This window comes from Gopherus evgoodei, chromosome 8 (genome assembly GCF_007399415.2).
Source record: "Gopherus evgoodei ecotype Sinaloan lineage chromosome 8, rGopEvg1_v1.p, whole genome shotgun sequence".
NCBI classification, from domain to species: Eukaryota; Metazoa; Chordata; order Testudines; family Testudinidae; genus Gopherus; species Gopherus evgoodei.
This window is the reverse complement of record NC_044329.1, coordinates 102,803,136-102,828,551: the sequence shown is the minus strand read 5'-3', so window position 1 is coordinate 102,828,551 and position 25,416 is coordinate 102,803,136. Positions and strand designations below refer to the sequence as shown.

Below are 25,416 nucleotides of genomic sequence, written 5' to 3'. Positions count from 1 at the left end.
TGTTCTTTACAAGCAACTCCTGACAAACTCACTGCATCTAATACACCGCTTTCATGGTATTGATCCTTGAAGGGCAGCATGTGAGGTCTTTATAGAAAGCTTGTAATTTATCAATATTCATAATCATTGTGAGATGTGTGGACGAGCAGTATTTAAGGAATAAAATAACTATATTGAAAAATATACCTTATATGGTATTGGATTAAGAGTTAGTCACCAGGAAACCATCTGTCTCAGTGATGACCCATTCAGACTGGAGGGAATTCGCCCCATCCATGATTAGCCAGCGATGTAATGCAAAGCTCAGTTGTCTACCCTTGTCCCTCTCCAAACAGTCAATGAAAAACCATCAAAGATAACTGCAAACGATCAAAACCAACGAGATGAAAAGGGAATGTTGTAACAGACTGGAGAACAACATTTCTTTGAATAAACACAGAAGACTGGTTCAATATATCACAAGGTGAAGACAGACACTGTGCACCCATTCACTGAGGAGACAGCTTGCACAAGGGTGTTTCATGAAAGATTGCATCTTGGTTCCTGGGAAGCTGGTTGGCTCTGCAACAGACTGAACTTCTGTGTGGGGGCGGAGGGGGGAATCTACTTTATTGGAAAGGAAAGGTAATACGTATATGGCCAAGTTCGTGTTTTAATTATTTTGTTTTATATTGTAACCATTTATTTCCATCATTCCCTCTTGTTTCTAGTGGAGCCTCTATTTTTCTCTTAAATAAACCTTCTGTTGTTTTATTGTAAGTGCTCACAAGTGCTGTGCTTTATACAGGGGTGGTGATTTGGGTAAAATTGGTAAACTGGGGTACACTGCTCCTGTGGGAAGAGAGGATCGGGGATTGTTGTGAGTAGCCAGTGTCAGGGGCTGGGTATCACAAGGGAATGCATCAAGGGACTCAGGCGCACCTCTTGTTAACCTGTGACGTAAAGAAAGGGCCGGCATAACCCAGAAGAGAGTGCTTAGTTGCTAACAGGCTGGTGATATTAGAGGGCTACCACAGGCAAGAAGCCTCATGCTGGAGACTGGGTAAGGAGGTGACTCTCAGTCTTGGGTACCCCAAGAACCATCACACATACCCAGATGTAAAGCCAGAAATATAAAAGCTGACCTCTTCCCTCTCATATCACCCTCAGCCCCACCTGCTTTGCAGTAAATTGGTTAGACTATTTCTGCTCAAGATAATCAGGATTCAAGTTTGCTCTAAGTTACATCTCTGCAACTCTCAGGGCAAAATGTAGCCCAAGAAACTGAAATTCTGTGCAGTAATGTAAGCTTGAGTCTTTGTAGTCATTTTATTTGTTTTCACTTATTGGTTAACAGGCCACTTAGCTCAAATTGTACCTGCCCATAAAAATGACTAATATTTCCATCTGACAGCTATTTCCATCCAGAAGAGTTATAGCAACAAGACATTAATCTTCTAAGCTAAATCATGCCTCAAATTAATCAGCAGAGTGACTCCCATTATCTTTATTACATTAGGTTTCAGGAAATATGGCAAAGTAAAAATGGAACAAAAAAGCATTTTGAAAGGTAAAGAAGCACTCAGGATAAATCTGACCCAAATTTAGATTTGGCAAACATAATACTTCTTTTGACATTAGGTTCCATAAAATATTTGCATGAATTAAAAAAAAAAAAAAAAAAAAAAAAAATATCCCACTGGATTTTTTGTAACCAAATAAACTCTCCCCCTACAACATTTGTAAGCAAAGCACTGTAGCAGTGTTCTAGGATATAAGGACCTGGCAGTGAAATTGACAGGGTACTTTATCATTGACTTCTGAAAGAGCAGGATTTCACCCTGGAAAGGATGATAGTAAATTAGAATGAACATGACTATTCTGCTTTAATTCTCCTAGCTGGCAGAAATATAAAAAAGTAAACAAATATGATTAAATATACATAAGCTTTTTAAAATTATTGAATCTTTAGTAATGTAAAGTATGATACATAAATATTTTTTAAATACATTGCAAAAATTTCAAATTTGGTTATCTAAAGTTAGACATCTAAATAAAAGTGGACTGATTTTCAGAGATGTAGAGCACTGGTAGCTCACATATAAGTCAATGGCCCTGAATCACCACTGCTTGGCACTTTGCACATTCATGCCCAGCTATGCGAAATGTGTGTAAGGTGGTTCTATGGGTCTGAGGGAATGGAGAATTCAGACCTGGTTTTGTTGCACACTCACTTTGCACAGGTTTAAACAGCTACACAAGATGCAAGCTAGTGGAAAATGAGGACTTACAGGAGCCACTGGTGCTCAGTGCCTCCAAAAATGAGGCCACTTTTATTTAGGTGCCTAAGTCACAGAATCAAAGAATCTGAGGCTTAGAAGAGACCTCAGGAGGTCATCTAGTCCAACCCCCTGCACAAAGCAAGACCAATCCCCAACTAAATCATCCCAGCAAGGGTTTCATCAAGCCTGACCTTAAAAACCTCTAAGGAAGGAGATTCCACCACCTCCCCAGGTAACCCATTCCAGTGCTTCACCACCCTCCTAGTGAAAAAGGTTTTCCTAATATCCAACCTAAACCTCCCCCACTGCAACCTGAGACCATTACTCCTTATTCTGTCATCTGGTACCACTGAGAACAGTCTAGATCCATCCTCTTTGGATCCCCCTTTCAGATAGTTGAAAGCAGCTATCAAATTCCCCCTCATTCTTCCCTTCTGCAAACTAAATAATCCTAGTTCCCACAGCCTCTCCTCATATATCATGTGCTCCAACCCCCTAATCATTTTTGTTGCCCTCTGCTGGACTCTGTCCAATTTTTCCACATCCTTCTTGTAGTGGAGGGCCCAAAACTGGACACAGTACTCCAGATGATGCCTCACCAATGCCAAATAGAAGGGAATGATCACAACCCTCAATCTGCTGGCAATGCTCCTACTTATACAGCCCCAAATGCCGTTAGCCTTCTTGGCAACAAGGGCACACTGTTCACTCATATCCAGTTTCTCGTCCACTGTAACCCCTAGGTCCTTTTCTGCAGAACTGCTACCTAGCCACTCGACCCCTAGTCTGTAGCAATTCATGGGATTCTTCTGTTCCAAGCGCAGGACTCTGCACTTGTCCTTGTTGAACCTCATCAGGTTTGTTTTGGCCCAATCCTCCAATTTGTCTAGGTCCCTCTGTATCCCATTCCTACCCTCCAGCGTATCTACCACTCCTCTCAATTTAGTGTCACCTGCAAACTTGCTGAGGGTACAATCCACGCCATCCTCCAGATCATTAATGAAGATATTGAACAAAACCAGCCCCAGGACCGACTCTTGGGGCACTCCGCTTGATACCAGCTGCCAACTAGACATGGAGCCATTGATCACCACCTATTGAGCCTGATGATCTAGCCAGCTTTCTATCTACCCTACAGTCCATTCATGCAGCCCATACTTCTTTAACTTGCTGGCAAAAATACTGTGGGACACCATATCAAAAACTTTGGTAAAATCAAGAAATAAACATGTCCACTGCTTTACCCTCATCCACAGAGCCAGTAATCTCCTCATAGAAGGCAATTAGGTTAGTCATGACTTGCCCTTGGTGAATCCATGCTGACTGTTGCTGATCACTTTCCTCTCCTCTAAGTGCTTCAGGACTGATTTCTTGAGGACCTGTTCCATGATTTTTCCAGGGACTGAGGTGAGGCTGACTGGCCTGTACTTCCTCGGATCCTCCTCCTTCCCTTTTTAAAAGATGGGCACTACATTAGCCTTTTTCCACTCATCTGGGACCTCCCCTGATCGCCAGGAGTTTTCAAAGATAATGGCCAATGGTTCTGCAATCACATCTGCCAACTCCTTTAGCATCCTCGGATGCAGCGCATCTGCCCCCATGGACTTGTGCTCACCTAGCTTTTCTAAATAGTCCTGAACCACTTCTTTCTCCATAGAGGGCTGGCCACCTCCTCCCCATACTGTGCTGCCCAGTGCAGTAGTCTGGGAGCTGACCTTGTTCGTGAAGACAGAGGCAAAAAACTCATTGAGTACATTAGCTTCTTCCACATCCTCTGTCACTAGGTTGCCTCTCTCATTCAGTGAGGGGCCCACACTTTCCTTGACCTTCTTCTTGTTGCTAAGATACCTGAAGAAACCCTTCTTGTTACTCTTAAGATCCTCTGCTAGCTGCATCTCCAATATGGGTTTAGGTGCCGAACTTTAGCACCCACATTTTTTTAAAAAGCTATTGTACAATTTTTAACTAATGCCTTTAACTAAAAACACACCTCTCTCTCTCTCTCAAGGAACTGACTGAAGCGATATCTGAGCCATTAGCAATTATCTTTGAGAACCATGGACCTACCTATAAAAAGGGAAATGAGGACAACCCAGAGAATTATAGACCAGACAGCTTAACTTCAGTAGTGGAAAGATAATGGAGCAAATAATCAAGCAATCAATTTGTAAGCACCTAAGAGATAATAAGGTGGTAAATAACAGAATAAAATCATGTCAAATCATCCTAATATCCTTCTTTGACAAGGAAACAAGCCTTGTGGACAGGGGGAAGCAATAGATGTGATATATCTCGACTTCTGTAAGGGCTTGTCTACACTTAAAATGCTTCAGATGTGCAGTTGTAGTGCTTCATGAAGACACTATCCAGGCCGACAGGAGTTCTCCTCCTGTTGGAGTACGTAATCCACCTCCCCAAGAGGTGGTAACTTGTCTACACTGGGGATTAGGTTTGTTTAACTGTGTCGCTCAAGAGTGTAGATTTTTCACACCCCTGAGCGATGTAGTTATACTGACCTAATTTCCTAGCGTAGACCAGGCCTAACGCTTTTTATACTGTATCACATGACCTACTTATAAACAAACTAGGGAAATATAGCCTAGATGAACCTACTATAAGATGAGTGCAAAACTGGTTGTAAAAGCATGTTCAGAGAGTAGTTATCAATGGTTCACAATCAAGCTTGAAGGGCATATGAAGCAGGTTCCTCAGCGATCTGTCCTGGGTCCTGTTCTACTCAATATCTTCATAAATGATTTGGACAATGGCATAGAGTACACACTTATAAAGTATAAGGACCTGGGGACTAGAAGCCAGGTCTGCAAAGTCTGGGACAGCTGATATTCACACAGTGCAACCAGAAGGCCATGCAAAGGCACAGCCAAGGAGCATATGGAGAGTAGGTGCCTCTGGAAGTACTGCCCAAAAGATCCCGAGTGACGGTATCCTGCGGCCCTCTGATTGGCCAAGTGCCATATTTAACCTCAGGGGTGGTCCAGTGAACCACACAGACTTTGGCCCGCTGCAGTGCCAGACTTTGCTTGATTTCCAATCTCCAACTCCAGCCTGACTGTGAACCTGATTCCTGCCTCCTGATTCTAACCTGGTACTACCTTTGCTCTCTAGGCTCCAATCCTGGCCTGACTCTGACCCTGACTCTTGCAATTCCTCCAACTCCAGCCTGGTGACCTACTGTCACTGATGGGCAGACCTTAGCCCAGGTGTGACCATTAGGCAGGACCACCTACTCCCTGGTCTCTTATATAAAGTTTCTGAACCATACCAAGCTGGGATGGGTTGCAAGCACTTTGGCGGGGGGAAGGGGAAGAGTGTGGGGGGCCGGGCCAAAGTTCGGGACTGCTGACATCACACTTTTAGGCAGTTTCTGGCATTCCTGTCTTCAAGTATGTAAAAGATTGTTACAAATAGGAGGGTAATAATTGTTCTTAACCACTGAAGACAGTACAAGAAAAGTAACGGGCTTAAATTGCAGCAAGGGAGATACGGGTTAGACAATAGGAAAAACTTTCTAACTATAAGGGTAGTTAAGCAGTGGAAAAAATTACCTAGGGAGGTTTTGGAATCTCTGTCCCTAGAAGTTTTTAAGAACAGGTTAGATAAACACCTGTCAGGGATGGTCTAAATAATACTCAGTCCTGGCTCAGTGCAGAGGACTAGACTAGGTGACCATCAAGGTCACTGCTAGTCCTCCATTTTTATGGTTCTTTTTCCCTCTCTCTTTCAGGATTTTATAAAGATTCCTATTATGACACCTATTACCTAAGGTCCTGGCAAAATGAATGAGTGGAAAACTCATGTCATACAGATGTTTTCCTTTCACTTAACCTCGGACAGGGTAGTGTGACTTGTATATTCATATTCTGTATGCAGTTTTTCTGTGTCTGTGTCTCACTGTCACTGTTCCTATGGGAAGACTTCTAACTGAGGCCTGGTCTATACACACAGTTGTACTGTTTGACTAAAGGTGTGATTTTGTACTGATTTAGTTAAACCAATGTCACTTTGTGCGTTGACGCTATTAGTTTAAACCTGGCTTATATCAGGTTAGCTTGCTTTGGTAAATATACAGGCACAAGCTAAACTGATATTACCAGTTTAAACTGATATAAGAACATGCACACAAAAGTTGTACCAGTTTAATGAACTGATTTAATTTACACTGGTGCAACTTGCCTGTTGTCAAGCCCTAAGACTGGCAATTCTAACTATGCTTTCTCCAAAAGCATTCTTTCCTCTGATCACAGGTTGCACGGAATCCATTTAGACTGTGCAACTTGCAGTTCTGAAGTCAATTGCTTTCAAGAGTACTCAAAATACATGACATTTAACTTGGAGAATAGTGAAAGAAGCTCTCCTCTGATATACTTGGCATTTTGATAGTTTGTCAAGTGTCGGGGGTGGCTGTGTTAGTCTGTATCCACAAAAACAACAAGGAGTCTGGTGGCACCTTAAAGACTAACAGATTTATTTGGGCATAAGCTTTCGTGGGTAAAAAACCACTTCTTCAAATGCATGGAGTGCAAATTACAGACGCAGGCATTATATGATGACACATGAAGAGAAGGGAGTTACTTCACAAGTGGAGAACCAGTGCTGAGAGGGTCAATTCGATCAGAGTGGATGTAGTCCACTCCCAATAACAGATGAGGAAGTGTCAATTCCAAGAGAGGCAAAGTCCCTATTCAAGCCCAAATTAATGGTGTTAAATTTGCAAATGAATTTTAGTTCTGCTGTTTCTCTTTGAAGTCTGTTTCTGAAGTTTTTTTGTTCAAGTGTAGCTACTTTTAAATCTGTTATATAATGTCCAGGAAGACTGAAGTGTTCTCCTACTGACTTTTGTATGTTACCATTCCTCAGGGTATGTTGGCCCTGTCAGCTGTGTAATTGCACTCAATAACAGAGGTCTGCCAGATATGTTTGCCAAGCTGGGCAATCAGGAAAAGGAATTTCAAAAATTCACAGGGCTTTAAAGGGGAGGGAGGTCTTCCAGTCTTCATGACCTTTGGGCAGTGAACTTCACAATGGTGACGAGAGCGGTCAGTGTGGGGCATTGTGAGACAGCTTCTGGAGGACAGTTAGGGTTGACATAAGTAACACAGTGTCTACACTTGCACTTCATAGACTTTGACTCTATACTGCTTGGGGAGGTGGTGTTACTATGTTGGCATAACAGGGCACTTACATTAGTGGAAGACAAATTTAAATGAAGACACATACTCAACTAGGTTGGCATAAACTGCCTTGCATCGACCTAACTTTGTAGTGTAGACCAGGCCTGAAATGATGGTGAAGACTCTGTTCCCTCAGTACAATCAGTACTCGCCCGGCTATCAGACTCCCAAACTGTATATGAGAAACTATCAAATGAGATCATAAACTGCAGGTAGAGGCTTCCTAGGACATATTATTATGAGTATTTGTTCTGTTTTACTAACTCAAGGAAAGCAATTGTTGCCGGAACAGGATGGATCCTAGGTCCTTCATTCTCACGTTACCCTTTGTTATGTCTCTCTAGAAAGGTATGACCAGTCTCTCTCTCTCACATGAGAGTGCCATATCACCCTCCTTGCTGTTCCACAAGAACAGTCATATTCACACAACGCACAGTCAACCTGTGGAACTCCTTGCCAAAGGATGTTGTGAAGGCCAATATTATAACAGGGTTCAAAAAAGAACTAGATAAATTCATAGAGGATAGGTCCATCAATGGCCATTAGCCAGGATGGGCAGATATGGTGTCCCTAGCCTCTGTTTGCCAGAAACTGGGAATGGGTGACAGGGGATGGATCACTTGATGATTACCTGTTCTCTTCATTTCCTCCGGGGCACCTGGCATTGGCCACTGTCGGAAGACGGGATACTTTGGTCTGACCCAGCATGGCCATTCTTATGTTCTTATTCCTTAACTGGAAAACCAAGTGGCCCTATCACATATGCAGTGGTATGATTCTGTAGATGACCAAAGGAGATCTGAAGTGTGGGCGTACAACTCCAGAATGAAATTCTCTAAATATCAGTAGTTGGGATTAATTGGCCAAAATTCCCATTAGACTTTTGGAGCTCTGAGTGGTCACTTGAGTATGCAAAACAACCATTAGCAGAAGGGACTCTCCTTTAGTTCATGGTTCCACACATGATATGATTCATACTTGTGCTTGTGAGTTTAACAGCAAACTAAGTATGGAGTTCCTCATTATTTAGGCATAAATCTGCAGTAGTTTCTAATCAAAACTGTGTTTAACATGTCTTGATGGAAATGCTCCTTTAGTGTTTGAATGCTGGACAGCATACTGTTATACAGATGGGAAAGTGATGTATAGCTTCTAGTAATACATATGCTTTCTGCATAATTATAATGACCCTGAGATCTCATAAACACACATTACTAAAGAGAACTGTTATTCAACAGAAACCTGAATTGAACTTGATGTTGACAGTTAATACCAAAACTATCGTATTTCCACTGCCAGATAATTCCAGAACAAGTTTTGGTGTGCTTTAATGGTGATCATTTAGGGAAACTGTAAAAGTCACATTCATGTCTCTATCAGACTCCAGCACGGTCACTAAAAGCCCTGCAAATCATTCTAGATTCCTTAAATCATTAGGCTGCCTCTTTGCAAACTGACAAACCCTTTCTACTATATGACCCATAAGCACTAAGAGAAGAAAAAGGAGTGATTACAGTAAGCTGTTTTAGAAATTCTTTGGGCTTGCTCTCACTGAAGAGGGAAAAGACCTAGCCCTACAGTTAAGCTGTATATTTTCTGAGTAAAAGCTGTTCTAACATTGCAGTAACATTAAGCTGGGTATACATTCTAGTACCAGATTATGTTTCAGCCATTTATATAGAAGACAGAAATAAAATCAGCATTTTCTCAATGTCAGCTTCAACTTGAAAGCCCAAAGACATATACTATTTTTTAGCTTACAATGTAAATTGACCAATGGCTTCATATCTTTCATTGCAAAAGCCAAATTATTTTCAAAGTGTATAATTCAAGAGCCAGGTGTAAATCACTGTAGCTCTACTGAAGTTAATGAAGCTACTCCAATTTATACTTGCTGAAGATCTGGCCCAGAGACTAGTTTTAGGGTTAAACCCTCCCATTCCCCAACAACACTAATTTTTTACTCCCCCATTTCCCTCCACCATACACTGAATACAGTTTTAAGTCAGAATTTAAAAAGAATTCTCCATACATCTGAGCACTATCTTACCTGGGCTCTTTGCTGAGAATGTGGCAGCACTAGACCATTAGTCAGTCAGTGCCTTGGGTTTTCAAAGCTTGCTCTCAGCCACTTGCAAATAAGAGGCTTTGAACTGGTCACTGAGGAACTGTAAATGAAGGAGCTGTTGGGCTCTTGATGCCAATGCTCACAAGTCTTCATTCACTTGAGCCTCACCAAGCCCTATGTTGCGGTGTATAAATAGCGTTGGGATTTTTTTTTTAGAAGGGATATAACCTTGTATGCTTTAGGGCATAAACCAACCAATCTGAGAGGGGTTAGGGAGAAACTGAGCAGATTATTCCATAGCTATCCACCAAGAGGTTTTTTAACCTTCCTCTGAAGCACCTAGCATTTGCTGCTTTCAGTCAAGTTATTGGACAAGACCCTTGGCAGACTACCACCCTCAACAGTCCCAGGTTTCATGGGACTCTCCCACCTTGACCCACAAACTCTCCTGTCCCACAGAGTTGGCTGGGTTTGGCTCCCCACTCTAGGAGTTGCAACCTGACCTCTGATGCACTTAGTCACACAGCACTGTTCAGGTTTCGCCTGACCCCAGTACCATGCACCAGGGGACAGATTGCAACCCCTGGATTGGAGGGCCAAGCCCAGACAGCCCAGGGGACAAGAGCTGCAGGAGCCGCTGCTATGGGGTGAGCGTGAGGTAGGCTCGCTCTGCAACTCCTCCCCCCCCACACACACACACACTGAGGCCATTCCCAGGGCACCCCACACACACACACACACACACACACACTACACCCCTCTCCCCCAGGGCAGGACCTGGCATGGGTTGATGACCCAGCACCCCTCCGTTGCCCCGTGGTGACCGAACATTGTACACGTTCCCTTTTGACTGGATTTTCTAGTCAGAAATCAGACACCTGGCAACACTGACACTGGGCCATATTCTCAGTATGATCAGCATATTTTTAGGAACAATAAACACCTCCAACAGGTGCAGGTAATACAAATTGGTCTCCTATGTGCTGTTGCTTCCTCCTGAATTTAAGTTTGTTTGCCACATGCTGTTGTCTCCTTCCCTGGCTGTGAAAAAACATTTTCAAAGGAACACAAATAAGAGATTCTCCAATCCTTAACCCTGCTCACTGCAACACATGCATTCCTTAGACATAAGGCCTATTAATGGTTAAAGATTTTTTTTTTTAATCAGAGTCCCTTGTGAAAGTATTGAAAGTTACTCTCTACTCTGTTACACTTTCAGGGCTCGACCCTCCCCAGCTAAGCTAAGGTGCTTCAAAAAGCCATGAAGCATATACTGAAAGGTTCAGTATTATTTTTTCCCCATTAATACTTTATTTGGGTCTTAGGCAGCTTTAACCACATGCACTCTCAGTACAGCAATGATAATGGTTCACTAAAGTTGCAGTGAGTATAATGGAACTGAACCAGACACCACAGCTGAAAATTGATTAGATCAATTAACCTTTTCCATAGAGTTCATAAAGGTTAATTGAAAAACCTCAGCTAAAGTTTTCAAAACCTTCTATGTCACAGAGGAACCCAAGTTCCATTTTCAAAAGTGATTAGGCTCTTAAATGCCTAAATCACATTTGAAAATGGGATTATGTGCTTTTAGAAATTTTACCCTTCTTCTTTAGATTTTACCCAGGTTATAATAATGATTGGCTGTGTCCAACTGGCCCATAAAACCAGCATTTTACCGGGTTGTAGTGGCTCTATAGGGAAGAACCTCAATAACCCATAAGTGTTGTGTATTACCATATATATTTTTTTGCTGTGAACAACAGCTTTAAAAATCCATCACTGGAAATAAAATCTTTTATAAAATAATTTTTTTTTAAACCCTAAAGGAACTAGCTAGTGGAGTTGTGCAACTTTTTCTCAAGCGCAATTCCATAGTGAAACATTTCTTCTGAATTTCAAATGAATGATGAAGAACATAGCAATACAAAGCAACTGCAGGGAGGTAAGGAAATTACTCCCAACCCACATGAAACAGTCAACAAGCATTGGTGAAGAAATAACTGGCTTAAAAAATAAAAAAGATGGAACAAATTATTGTAATCCATACCAGTCCTGCACTGCATTAAACGACTCTTCACTGGTGATATCATACATCAGGATGAACCCCATAGCGCCTCGATAATAGGCTGTAGTGATGGTCCTGTATCTCTCTTGCCCAGCAGTATCCTAAATAAAAAATGGAAGTGGTTAGGCTTTGTGGCCCAGGGTCACAGAAAAAAGAACTAAAAGTTAGGGTCCTACACCCATATTTAGGCAACTAAATGAGTGTTCTGATGTTCAGAAATGCTGAGTACCCAACAGCTCCCACAGCAGTAATTGATTTCTGTTTATATTTTAGTATTAATTATGTTTCTGCATTAAGTATGTTCTGATCATTGTATTTTGACGTGTCCTGTAAAAAAAAAAAATACGGGAAAATGTCAACCCTTTAATTGCTGTTCCCTGCCACACACTCTGTGCAGCAGCAGAATGTTGCAGAGTTCATTGAATGTCAACACTTCCAAGGAGATGGAAATGGGACAGCAGTCAAGAGCTATTCTGTGTAAAGAGTGTATAAGAATTTAGCACTGATGAGTGTGAAATCTTTGGTTTAGACACAAAGTGGATGCTGCAAATGCCTTTTGTGAAAGTGCTGTTTAAAACAGTACTATGTGAAAACACACTAGGAAATACTTAGTGCTCACCAGTAGGGTCTACATGGATCAGTTAATGCACAGCACATTAATGCGCTTTGGAAATCACACCCCAGTAGAGCACATTACCCCACTATGCAGACAAGCCCCTGCCTGCGGGGGCTACCTTGAGGTGGAGACAGTAGCTCAGGGTTTGTCTGCACATTAAACTTATTCCAGATGAAATTAAAATGTGAATTTTAGGGCTTGTCTACACAGGGACATTCAGGAAAATGAATCTAATTTAACTGAAGGTGTGAATTAGGCAAATAGTATTAAATCCCTGTATTGATACTGTAAAAAGCAACAAAGAGTCCTGTAGCACCTTATAGACTAACAGACGTATTGGAGCATAAGCTTTCAAGTGTGAATACCCACTTAGTCAGATGCATGTTAGACTAACAGGGCTACCCCTCTGATGTATGGATACTGTCATTCAGAATTTAAGTGGCTTTAATTCAGATTAGTTTAATTTACGAAGTAAATACAAGTATCCACCCAGGAATTTTGAAGGAGTGTGTCCACACAGTCATTTATTATGGTCTAACTAATCCACTTAAAAGTTACTTTGCATTAATTTTGCACAGCGTCCCCTCGTAGGCAAGCACTCAAATGAAATAACTTCCAGAATAACTCCAGCAGTGTACTTTTATTCTAGAATAAAAGTGCCTTTTTCTGATTTAGCTCAATCCACTTCCGAAGTGTTTTAAACTAATTTATGTACATAAGGATTTATTCAGGAAGCGGGTATTCACTCACAAAATCTTAGGCTCCAATACATCTGTTAGTCTTTAAGATGCCACAAGACTCTTTGCTGCTTTATTCAGGAATAGTTATTCCAGAATACCTATTCAGTAATAATTTCATGTGTAGACAAACCCTCAGTCTCCATGTCCATTCAATTTTTGGCCTATCTGCTGGGACCGTCAATGTGGATATGAAATATTGGTGAGTTTTACACTGACACATGGCTACGGGAAACCATTTCACATAGGCCATCTGTGACACTGGCAGACCAGGTGGCAGCTCATGCCAAGGTCCCCATGTCTCAGCTGAATATTCACAAGTACATAGCTGTAGTCAGTCTGGCTCACCTGTGTGTTAGTATTAGAATTATAAGACTGTGTTTAGACTTTACTGAATGGTCATGAGTTGCTGCATGCATTAATCTCACTTATAACATTGGTAGCCATATTATAAGGTAATATTTAAGTGGTTGTATTGTGAACCTCTGTGACTGCATAAATCACAAAACAGGAAAGACTAATTAGTGTGAAGGGCTGACCTTTAAGAGTAAGTATTATGCCCTTCCCAAAAGGAAAGTTCCATCAATACTAGACATACTACTGTTGGACATTGCACCTGGAATTTCCTATGTATTGCAACAAGAGGACAAAAGACTTTTGTTATTCTATTTTCCTTCCTGTGAAGATGACTCTGGCAAGTGGACCGCTCCGATTAGCTGAATTTGCAGCTCTGAGCACATGGCAGGAGGGGAATAAAAGCCATCCAACAAAAGGAACTTGGAATCTTTATGTTGTTTGAACGGGGAGGTGTGGGGGGAAGGTTTTCTAGACATAAGCAAGAGCTTTCCAGCTACTCAGGCCACGTCCACACTACAGAGTAAAATCGAAATTAATGAAATCGATTTTATAAAACAGGCTTTATAAAATCGATTTTATGCGTCCACACTAGGGCACATTACTTCGGTGGTGTGCGTCCATGGTCCCAGGCTACCATCGATTTCTGGAGCGGTGCACTCTGGGTAGCTCAGTAAAAGAATGGGACCAATAACTTCGATTTCCGTCCACACTAACCCTAAATCGATATAGTAATATCGATTTTAGGGTTACTCCTCTCGTTGAGCAGGAGTACAGAAATCGATTTTAAGACCCCTTAAAATCGATTTTAAGTGCCTTGTAGTGTGGACGGGTACAAAGTTAAATCGATTTAACGCTGTAGTGTGGACCAGGCCTATGCCTGTATTTGCCCGAAGGGATGTATAGATCTTGCTGACTACAGACACTTCTATTATCTTTTGAAACGTAAGAATGTAACTCAATTGTGTATATGTGTTAACTAGCTTTAACCTTGTAAATAACTCTCTTCCTTTTCCTATTTAATACATCTTTATATAGATTATTATACGATTGGCTACAAGCATTGTCTTTGGTATGATTGTGACATACCAGGATACAATCCAGACTAAGGAGTAGCTGAGTCACCCCAGCCTGTAACCTCAGGTGCCCTTAACAATGTCTTGCTGCTGTGGCCTCCAGCCTGGACTGCTCACAAACAGCTTCCAGCATGTAAGTCACTCCTAACTGTGTGTGTGCTGCAACCAGTCAGCCATACCTTGGCTCTTACCAGCCTTCAGAGCAGATGCTGGCCCACTGGCGGCCCTAAGCAGGAACATGCCCCCCCCCAAACCCCCGACACACAATACTAAAACTAGGCAAGTTCTTATAATAAAAATGGAATAGGGTGCCCCTTGGAGCTTCTTGGAGCCCGAAGCAATTGCTTAGTCTGCTTATGCCTACCACCACCTCTGCCAGTCTTGGTTATGCTACAGGGTGACACCAACACTCCCCCGCTCCTATATTGCCTGGCCCTCTCCTCAACAGTGAAAATATGTTGAGTCTATTGTGCCTTCAAAGGAATAATAGCACACAACTTGCTACTTCAAATGGAGTTATCCAGACACTTGTTTTACCGTTTTCCCTAATCCAGTGTGTTCAAGTTTATTAATTACAGAGAGATAGATTTTAAGTGAGTACAAGTAATGAGGCATAAAAGTCAGAAATAGTTACAAAAAATAAAGATAAAATGCATACTGGTACCTAACTTAGAGTCAAAGCAAAGTTTTCTCGCCACATGCTTTCAACAGTCTTACTGACCGAACTCTTTAGGCCAGGACTCTTTTCCCAGAGTCTAACATAGGGATGGGGGATCTATGGCCCGCAGGCTGGATCCAGCCCGCTGCTTCATTTCATCCGGCCCATGGCAAGTCTCCGCACCATGGGCCAAAAGCCCCGAGCTTCAATGTCCCCCCTACGGGACTGGAGCCACAAGCGCCAGCTCGCCAGAAGTCCAGTCAGCTCCACACAGCTCCAGGCAGCGACTGGCACATCTCTATGGCCCTTAGGAGCAGAGGTGATTAGGGAAGCACCACACACTGCCCCACCCCCAGTGCCTGCTCTACAGCTCCCATAGTCGGGAACTTCAGCCAAGGGGAGCTGTGGGGGTGGCGCCTGTGGGTGCGGCGCCTGTGGGTGCAGGCAGCACCCACAAGGCAGAGCGTCATTGCCCCTCCGCCCAGGGGCCGAACATTCAGAGACTTCTGGGAGCAGCACGGAGTCCCAGCAGGCAGGGAGCCTGCCTTAGCCCTGCTGTGCCGCCAACCAGGAGCCACCTGAAGTAAGCACTATCCAGCCAGAGCGCGCACCCCGCACCTCCTGCCTCAGGTCAGAACCCCCTCCCACACTCCAAAGCCCTTGTCCCTAGTCTGGAGCCCCTCCTGTACCCCAAAACTGTCATCCACAGCCCCACAACAGATCCTACACTTCCAGCCAGAGCCCTCACCTCTGTCTGCACCCCAGCCCTCTGCTCCAGCCCAGAGACTCTTCCCACACCCTGAAACTCTCATTTCTGGCCCCAGCCCAGACACTAATGGAAGCCCTGAGACTCCGTGCCCCCTCCCCCAACCGTTGGGCTGTGTGTGGCCCGCGTCTGATTTTTTTCTGTGGGTCGGTGGCCTCTGATAGACGGGGGTGGGGAACCTTTTTTCTAACAGCTGCTTCCTTTGTCTCTTCAGATGCAGTGAATGTGATGGGCAGGGAAGGGTGGTGTCTTGGAGTGACTGTCCCTCCTTTCTTATAGTTGCAGTCCCCCTCTTGAAAAACATTTCCAGCTGAGAACTAGGAGACAAAGAGACTATGTAGAAGGATATTCCCCGCTGTTGTTTTTCACCTGTTCGAACTTCCTTTGTTTGTCCTCCCTGCTTGATGACTATTTACTGACTCAATGCAAACTGAGGCAAAACACACATTCCTTCTTTTGTTTAGGATAAACCTGACTTCTGCCTGGGTAGGGCTGCGGCATTTGGAAATGTGTTAATATCACCGTACAGGATAATCTTATAACTTCACACAGAATGTTCACACACATATTTTACCAGGACAATACTGACCAGGAAATTACAAGTTTCAAAATGATACCTTACAAGGCATGTTTTGTACAAAGATTATTAAAATAGTATGTAGGGTATGAATACCGGGGCACATTCTGTCATGGTGATATCTAAGGTGCAATGGACCTGAGGTGAGTGACTGGTCCTTTGGAACTGGGAGTAACCTGAATATTGCTGTCATTCTTGGTGTAAGGGACCATCTATCACAAAAATAAACTTACCTGAGTGATAAGATAGACCATGGTACCAAAGGGGACTGTCTGTTACTCGATGTTAAGGCTGCTATAGTGCCTGACGAGTTTACACTTGATAATTCATTGGTGAAATCTAAATACAGAACTCATCATCAGTTTGGGTTTTGTGCCCCGTTTCCTAAAAGTCTGCCCTGAAGTTGGTACTCACACCCTTGGGTCACTGCAGGCAGCAATACCATCTGATGCCTATTAGGTGAGTGTAACAACTTTTACTCATTACTGAGGTGGCCTAGATTTAACCTAGCATCTAGAGGTGAAAAGGTCTATAATTACCAACCTACTAAACATTCCATTCCTTTGGATCTGCTCCATGAAGCAGGTACAGTACTCAAGAAATTAAAATATCTTCAGTTTGGGAGGTATTATGTATCATTTGCACAAATGTATTTCATCCATCTTTCAGCAAACAGATCCTCTGAAATAGCTGTAGGGAGGCCAGAGCTTTATCATCAAGGGACACGCTCAGTATAATATATTGATTGCTGCAGTTACTCTTATGGATAAGCAGGTCTCAAATGAATGGTGGTGCTCAGCCTCCACACTCTAGCTTTTAAAAAAGGCCTTTCATGCCACTGGTTTAAAACATGATTAACAAAGTTTCCTTCCCTTAGTCTTGGAGAAAAATATCTAAGGATATGTCTACATTGCAATAAAAGACCCGCGGCATGGCCACAGCTGGCCCGGGTCAGCTGACTTGGGCTCCCGGGACTCGGATTGCAAGGCTACAAAGCTGCAGTGCAGATGTTTAGGCTCAGGAAGGAGCCAACTCTCCACAAGGAAGGAGGGTCTCAGAGTCCAGGCTCCAGCCTGAGCCTGAACATCTACGCTGCAATTTTTATCCCCGCAGCCCAAGCCCTGCAAGCCCAAGTCAGCTGACTTGGGCTCTGAGACTCGGTGTCACCGGTCTTTTAGTGAAATGCAGATGTACCCTAAAAGGGTTTTATCAACTCTGCAGCTTCAGCAGAAAAATTCAGAGACTGGTTGGAAGAGTCCTTGCAGAATATAGTTTAAGGCAAATAAATCCCTCTGTACAGAACTCCTTCTGAGATGTAGGACCTGATTCTAATCTCATCAGCAATGGTTTAAATCAGGAAGAGCTCTACTGAATTCAGTGGAGTTACACCTGTGTAAAACTGTTATAAGTGAGATCAGAAGCAGACCTGACGTATTTAAAGTCTCACTTCCCATAATTTCAATATACACAGCCATAGTGCTTGTGTCTGCTCATGAAGGGCTAAGATGCTGGCTGCCTAGCATGCAAGCCTCACTGTGAATGCGGGAAAAGAAAACCATTAACCACTGATATTTTTCACCAGGGTGTTACAGGGTGTTCTCTGGAGGAGGAAGGCTCATGTAAACAAGTTCCTTTGAGCTTCCTGATAGGGTTTGGCCTTCCCCCACAACCATAGAGCCATGCAGTCCATGAGAATATCAACAGCCCTAGCACAGAAATATCTCCTCAGTGGAGAAAGCTACAGCTTCCTACACCAGAGGATCCTTCGCTCTCCTTGAGGGTACATTTACACTGCATGCTTCTTTCAATGGTGTGTAGAGTACATACACAAGTAATACATGTCTCACTCCCTCCTGACTGAGGTTTTAAGGCTGCACAGTTCCCTGCCTAACACTTGTGATATCCCACCAAGCCAGCCTGCCTAAAAAGGCCAGTGCCTGTGCTTTGCTCTCTCTCCAAGGGCTACAAACAGCGTATTGCCAGCAGTTACAAGTTACCACACGCCTCTTTCTAAGCCAGTATGTTTATTCTTAAGGTAAATGCATTACAGAGAAAACAATAAAAGTCCCTATACGTATGCTAAAAGCTTACCAGGACTTACCCATCTGTTTTACGAGGGTCTAGTAAGCCAAAGTCTTTCCACCTCCTCTGCAAGGGTTGGGGCCCCCCCTTGCACACAAGATCCTGTCCCTTTACTGGATCAGAAAGAAGGTCCTGTGTCAGTTTAAGCTCATTCTTTTAGACCAAAAGCCCTTTCTTTGTCTCTGGAAAACCCAGCTTGAACCAATATATACACAACACTCCAAGAGGCAGTTCCTCTCTAGAGTTTTTCAGTCTCAGCCCTGATCTATACTTAAAAATTATATCGACCTAGCTATGTCACTCAGGGCTGTGAAAAATACTGCATGTTATAGTTAGGTCGAACTAACCAACCCCTAGCATAGATACAGGTAGGTCAGACAGGAGAATTCTTCTGTCGACCTAGTTACCACCTCCCAGAGAGATACATTAACTACACTGATGGACAAAACCCTTCTGTTGATGTAGGAAATACCTACACTACAGCACTGCAGCGGCTGTAGGGTAGACATGGCCTCAGTGACTCACCTTAATCACCCCCCACTGGTAACCTTCCCCCATGGAGTAGAACACAATCATACATAAACCATCCATAATATAAAAAATAAATAATTGGAGATATACCAATCTCCTAGAACTGGAAGGGACCTTGAAAGGTCATCAAGTCCAGACTCCTGCCTTCACTAGCAGGACCAATTTTTGCCCCAGATCCCTAAGGGGCCCCCTCAAGGATTGAACTCACAATCCTGGGTTTAGCAGGCCAATGCTCAAACCACTGAGCTATCCCTCCCCCCAATCTAATACAATGGCCCCCCAAGATACTGCATGCAGTGCAGTATCTATCAAAATTGGATTTCTTTATTCTGCGTTTGCAGCAATTCCCCACCCCACTCCGAGTTTAAAACACAGCAAGCCCTTACATGTAACTAAGCACCTAAGTTTATCGTTTGGGAGAGCATTCTAATGAAGGGGGGAAATCATGAATACTGATCGCTTTTTTGAGTTGTCTGCAAGACCTTTAGACAGAATATAATTAAGCTGATTAAAAGATGAGGGAAGCAAGTACATGAGGTACAGGCAGAGATCAGCACAAATGATGTCATACTTCTAACTAACAGCCTGGGAAGAACTGCCTGAGCCTTCAGTATCCAGAAGCCTGTTTGGCTGTCCCTGACTAAGAATCAGATAGCTTTTTATAACTAGGGTAAGTAGTATCTTAGCAAGGTACATTGGTGCTAATAACTAACGTGTCTGGGTTCTCTTGCGATAACACATGTACCTCCCCTTGACATTCAACTAAGTTTGCTATATGGAGAAGAACAAACAAAAAACCCTGTTACATGGGACCTTCAGACAAAAATATGAAAGCTCTTACAATACCTGAGCCATCAGAAGTTGAGCACGAGTCACAGGGAAAGACCCAAGACTCAAATGCGTTTGCATGGAGTACTTGTGTCAGATGCCCGACTACTCACATGATCCAATTCTTAACTATTCATGATAAAATTAGCATATCCAGAATTCATTAAACCTGCATTAACAGAAATAGAAAGCCAAGGACAACATTTAAAAGGGTCATCATGCTTAAGACTTTAGGCCCCAATTTCATGCTTTTTTATTCAGGTTTCAAAGTCAAGATTCTCATTGATGTTCTTCTTTTGACAACTATGTGTGACCACAAAGAATTTAAAGGTGCAATTTCTCATCTGCATCAGGTTCGATCTAATCTAAGCACACGTACCACTTTTGTTTTAGAACATGTGACGAACAGCTTGGTGGTTAAAAAAAAAAAAAAAAAGGACCAGACATCTATATAAATAAAAGATTGATCTGCAGTTCAACTGCTTGATACAGCCTCAAAGCTTTACATTTCCAGTCCACTGACTCAGTGATTTCTCTTCATCTGGATCCCTCACAATGACGCACTTCTGCCTTGAGTCAATGATATAAAATTTATTTTTAGAACAAAAATCCTATTTCTTCCCTCCTCTGGGTTTTCCAGCACAGTCTACTCGGTGTCTGTCTTAGACTGTAAGAGAGTTGGGGCAGTGACTGACTGAGTCTAAGCGCAAAGCACACTGTTGGTGCTTAACACACAACAGCAGTCATCACTGCACCAGGAGATCAGTGATCTCCAGTTAGGGTGAAGAGATTTCTGCCCTCCCCCACCCAACTGGATAGCATCACACAGTGAGTTTTATAATATGGCTTTTTACACCTTTCTTTCAATGGCGTTGTTTGTTGGAAACAGGATAAGGGATCATATGGCCCAGTGATGCCAGAAGTGACAAGTTATTTGACATCTAAACATCTGATGAAAAACGTCCTACTCCTTGAAATCATAGTTTGATTCCCAGAAGAGTTCCCTCAGCCCCTTCTCCTTGCAAGGTAGGCAAACTACGTTTGTGAAAAAGGGCAAGCCCTTTGGCGATTCCATACCTATACCCAAACAGAAACAAGTGGCTGGCTTACAGAGTCACTATTTATGGGGTTCTGGCACACGGCTTACTTAGTGTGCTTATATTCAAGCACAATGGGCCAAATTCAGACCTGCTGTAAGCAGAGGCTACTCTGTTGACATCTGTGAAATTTCATCTGCTTATACAAAATCTGAATTTGACCCAACTATTAGGGTGACCAGATGTCCCGATTTTATAGGGACAGTCCCGATTTGGGGTCTTTTTCTTATACAGTAACTCCTCACTTAACATTGTAGTTATGTTCCTGAAAAATGCAACTTTAAGTGAAACAATGTTAAGTGAATCCAACTTTCGCATAAGATTTAATGTAAATGCAGGGGGGGGTTAGATTCCAAGGAAATTTTGGGGGGGCAGACCAAAAACATTACACACTGTACAGTACTGTACTGTGGTGGGGAGGTGCCCCGGCTTACCCCTGGGGCTCAGGGCTGGGGGTGAAGGGTCTGGGAGGGAGTTAGAGTGTGGGAGGGTGCTCCGGGTGGGGGTGTAGGAGGAGACTCAGGGCTGGGGCAGGCAGGAGGTGCAGAGCACTTACCTGGGGCAGCTCCTGTTTGGTGCAGGGGGTGTGCAGGTGGCTCTGCGCAGCGTGGCACCGCTCCCATGGCTGCAATTCTGGGAACTGAGATTCTGGGGGCTCCTCCCCCTCCCCCCCACAGGCAGGACCACCCGAAATGCAGGGGCTTTAGTGGCTGCAGGGACTTGGGATAAGGGGGCCCCAGGGCCCTGGCCTGCAGCTCTAAAGCCCATTTCAGAATGCGGCCCGGCAAGCATAGGCCGGAGGATTCAGGAGGAGCAGGGGCAGCCGTGCAGCCAGCAGCCAGACAGAAGCAGCGCTTTCCCCTTCAAAGCGCCACTTCTCTCTGGCGGGAGTTCTTGGTGGCCCTGCCTGCCAGGGGAGGGGGAGCAGCTTCCCCGCTCGCTCCCTCCTTCCCTCCCTCCCAGAAAGTCCTAAGCACCACCAAAGAGGTGTTTGGCGGCGGGGGAAGCGCTGGGAGGGAGGGAGGGAGGGGAAGAAGGTGGAGAAGAGGAACTCATGCAATGCTCCCTTGTAAAGTCAGCCAAACGACGTTATAAGGGAGCACTGCACAACTTTAAACGAGTATGTTCCCTAATGGAGCAGCGACATAACTTTGAAACAAGGTTAAGCAGGAGAATGGTAAGTGAGGAGTTCCTCTATAGGCTCCTATTACCCTCCAACCCCATCTTCATTTTTCACACTTGCTGTCTGGTCACCCTACCAACTATATTCACACAGACATGGTGACTTGGTCCAGCCACATTAATAGGGGATTCTCATCCATCAAAGACTCTCTGAGGTGGCATCTTGAAATGAACGTCCTCCATAAAGTTATGGAATGAGGAACCATGACAACTCCACTGCTGGAAATTTAAGCTGTGTCTTGTTCCACTGTGCTGCTGAAGTTCAGGAACTGAAAATCATCATCGGCCAAGATTTTTTTCCTTTTCCCAGGAAAAAATATCTTTAACTGTGAATGCCAGATTTTGGAGGGGGAGGTCTATTGCTGTAGGAGATCCACCACCATTAATCTTCCCTGCTCAGCAACTTAACACTACCACCTTGGAACTATGTGCTTTTAACCTTGTTTCTTGGCTGATGCTGATTTGATCCCTGCAGACCTTCCATCTTCTTCATGAAGAGAGTAAAGTAGTTGGCTGAGCTCCAGGGACTTGGTGGCTCTTTATGGCAGTACTTTATATTATATTGTATTTTATATACCTAAATACACACACTCACTTACAAAAAACAAATTTAAATTTTTAAACAGATTGGAAAGAATTAAAGGCCTTAACACACTTAAATGTACCTCTGTACTGTGTGTGTGTGTGTGTGTGTGTGTGTGTGTGTGTGTGTGTGTGTGTGTGTGTGTGTGTGAATACACACACACACACACACACACACACACACTATATTTCATAGGGTTATAAACAGATTTTATCAGCATGAATTTGGGATGGCTATAATTACATAGTCCTCCCAACAAGTATTTTATTTGTGCAATTTATCACATGGTGGCCATTACCCTATATGCAGTATATTATCCTCTTATACATATTAGCACTTACATAAGGATTTTAACTCGTTCCACCTAAATTCCCTCTGTAGTTTTAATTCAATATGATTTTTTAAAATTCTTTTCTTTGTCTTAACTGTTGTATAGTGTTGGTGTACACTGTTAAATAGTTGCAGTGTTCCACTCTAGAAGTTTCTGCACTTCAGCATGGTGGATGACGGATAAGATTTATATAATTTTTTTCCTTTGAAAAGGATACTCTGCGTTAAAGGCATCAAGAAAGTGGCTAAGCAAAAGCCACTTCTGAGACAAAAGGAAGTTTTGAGAATATTAGGAGGCGAGAGAAGAGAGCACAGGCTGTCCTATGAATCACTAAGAAATTAACAGTAAAAGTAATAATGTTGATGAGCATTGATCCTATTATTCCTGCTAGCATCCAAAAATAGAATTAAACAGGAGAGCAAGATGAGTCACTGGTTACTATGGAGGAGTTATGACATCATGAAATCCTTGTGAAGCTTAGTTCTCTCTCATTTCACCTGCTGGCAGGAGCAAATTAACCCTAGAGTTTAGCTCTCATTAAAACATTCCAGGTCAAGAGACAGAATTAACCACATTATTTCTCTCTCATTGCCTAGTATTCCCATTGACCATGAGCCATTGGAACCTACTTGAGTGTACTCACAATATAATGAAACCCTGTTATCTGTAATCAGCTAGTTGCAATACATGTTATATTAGCAACTTGGAGAAAATTTTTTCCATGGGAAAAAATGACTTTACTGTAAGGCCTCGTCTTTGCTAGGATTTTTTCCTTAACGTTTCCCAACTCCGGATAGCATCACTTCAGCTCCAATAGTGATGGTAAAGGTGGGAGACCTAGTGTAGACAGTGGCGTGCCAGTGTTTCAGCCACCCTGTTTTGTAGACTGTTAGACCACACAACCACATGCAGCTCCATCTAGATTAGTACTAGTAGTAGCATTGCTACCAAAGGTGGACCTGCGCCAGTAGGACATTTTAGGAAAAAAACTTCTAGTATAGACACAGCCTAAGGCCTGGTCTATGCAAAAATTACGTCAGCTTAACTATCTTGCTATGGAGTGTGAAAAATCCACCTCCCTGAGCAACATAGTTAAGCCAACTGTTGATCTAACCACTGCCTCTCAGGGAGGTGGATTACCTATGCCAACAGGAGAACCCCTCTCATTGGCTTTGGTAGTGTCTACATTTGAAATGCTACAGTGACGCTGTAGTGTTTAAAGTGCAGATAAGCCCTAGGGGGGTTTACAAAACATGGTTAGTCAGCAGGTGGGCACAAGGCTTTAAACTCCCTTCTTCCCCTTATTGTTAACTCTGTTATCTATAAAACTGATGCTTTGAATGCCCCTGGGGCAAACTTGTACTACTACAAATAATAATAAAGTCCTACATTTATATATTGCCTTTCCTTCCAAAGGATCCAAACACACCTTACAAACAAAATTCATATAGGGAAAAAAAGACACTGGACTCCACCCCACCACTCAAATGCAGCCATTTCTGGAGTGAAAAACAGCAACTGATTAACATTACTCAGCAATTCTGCACAACAATTTAGGTTAAGAAGTGAAAAACTGACTCAGGAAAGGCATTGTTTTGGGTTAGCAGAATGTAATTACCCAACATGGAATGAGATCAAGATACTGTGATTAACGCTACCGCTTACAAGGAGTTAAATGATTTTCCTTTTCCTAGCTCCTTTGAGATCGCAGCAAGGGATTAGCAGCCATTGCCCTATTCAGCTGGTCAAACAATATCTGGGGTTGAAACAGGGCTGCTTGCTTCACAAACATCTCTTTCCCTGCTTATCACTGTACGGATCAGGTTTCCCTTCTGTGACATTTACAAGCCAGTGCCTGCAAAAGAGAAAAACTACACAAAGATGTACACTGAAAAAAAGAGGATTAGGTTCAGTGTGCCCATGTCTTTACAGATATCTTTTATCTAGCTCAAACACCTTCATATAGAAATATAGACAACTCCATAATATATCTCCTTCCAACTTCCATTTCTTTAGTAGCAAATAAATACTGGAAGTTGACTGCGAATAAAATTTAACAGCTCCACTGCACTATCACAACTATGCACTGAAAGCAAATGATGAAATCATTATTGTACAATATAAACATTAACAAAAAGAGTCCAGTGGCACCTTATAGACTAACAGACGTATTGGAGCATAAGCTTTCGTGGGTGAATACCCACTTCGTCAGACGCATGTGGTGGAAATATAAACATTTGTTTCATTAATAATACACTCTGAGGTTCTTGAATTAGAACTATGTACATGCAAAGAACTTTATAGTCCTAGATACACCGACATAAGGGATATATATATAGGGATCTGTTAATCCAACACTGAATGCAGTTACCACTGGGATGGAATATGACAGCTATTTAAAAGCTGAGC

The 25,416-nt window shown here is 42.9% G+C and overlaps 1 protein-coding gene across 7 annotated transcripts in view; it reads right to left on the bottom strand.

Annotated features, from left to right (window-relative positions):
• Positions 1-25,416, bottom strand: part of RAB3B (RAB3B, member RAS oncogene family) — a 129,464-nt gene that overhangs the window by 24,781 nt on the left and 79,267 nt on the right. For all 7 annotated transcript variants that reach the window (XM_030573672.1, XM_030573675.1, XM_030573678.1 and 4 more), the window contains one exon: positions 11,572-11,690. In XM_030573672.1, the coding sequence (XP_030429532.1) occupies positions 11,572-11,690 (119 nt within the window). The remainder of the gene's footprint in view (positions 1-11,571; positions 11,691-25,416) is intronic.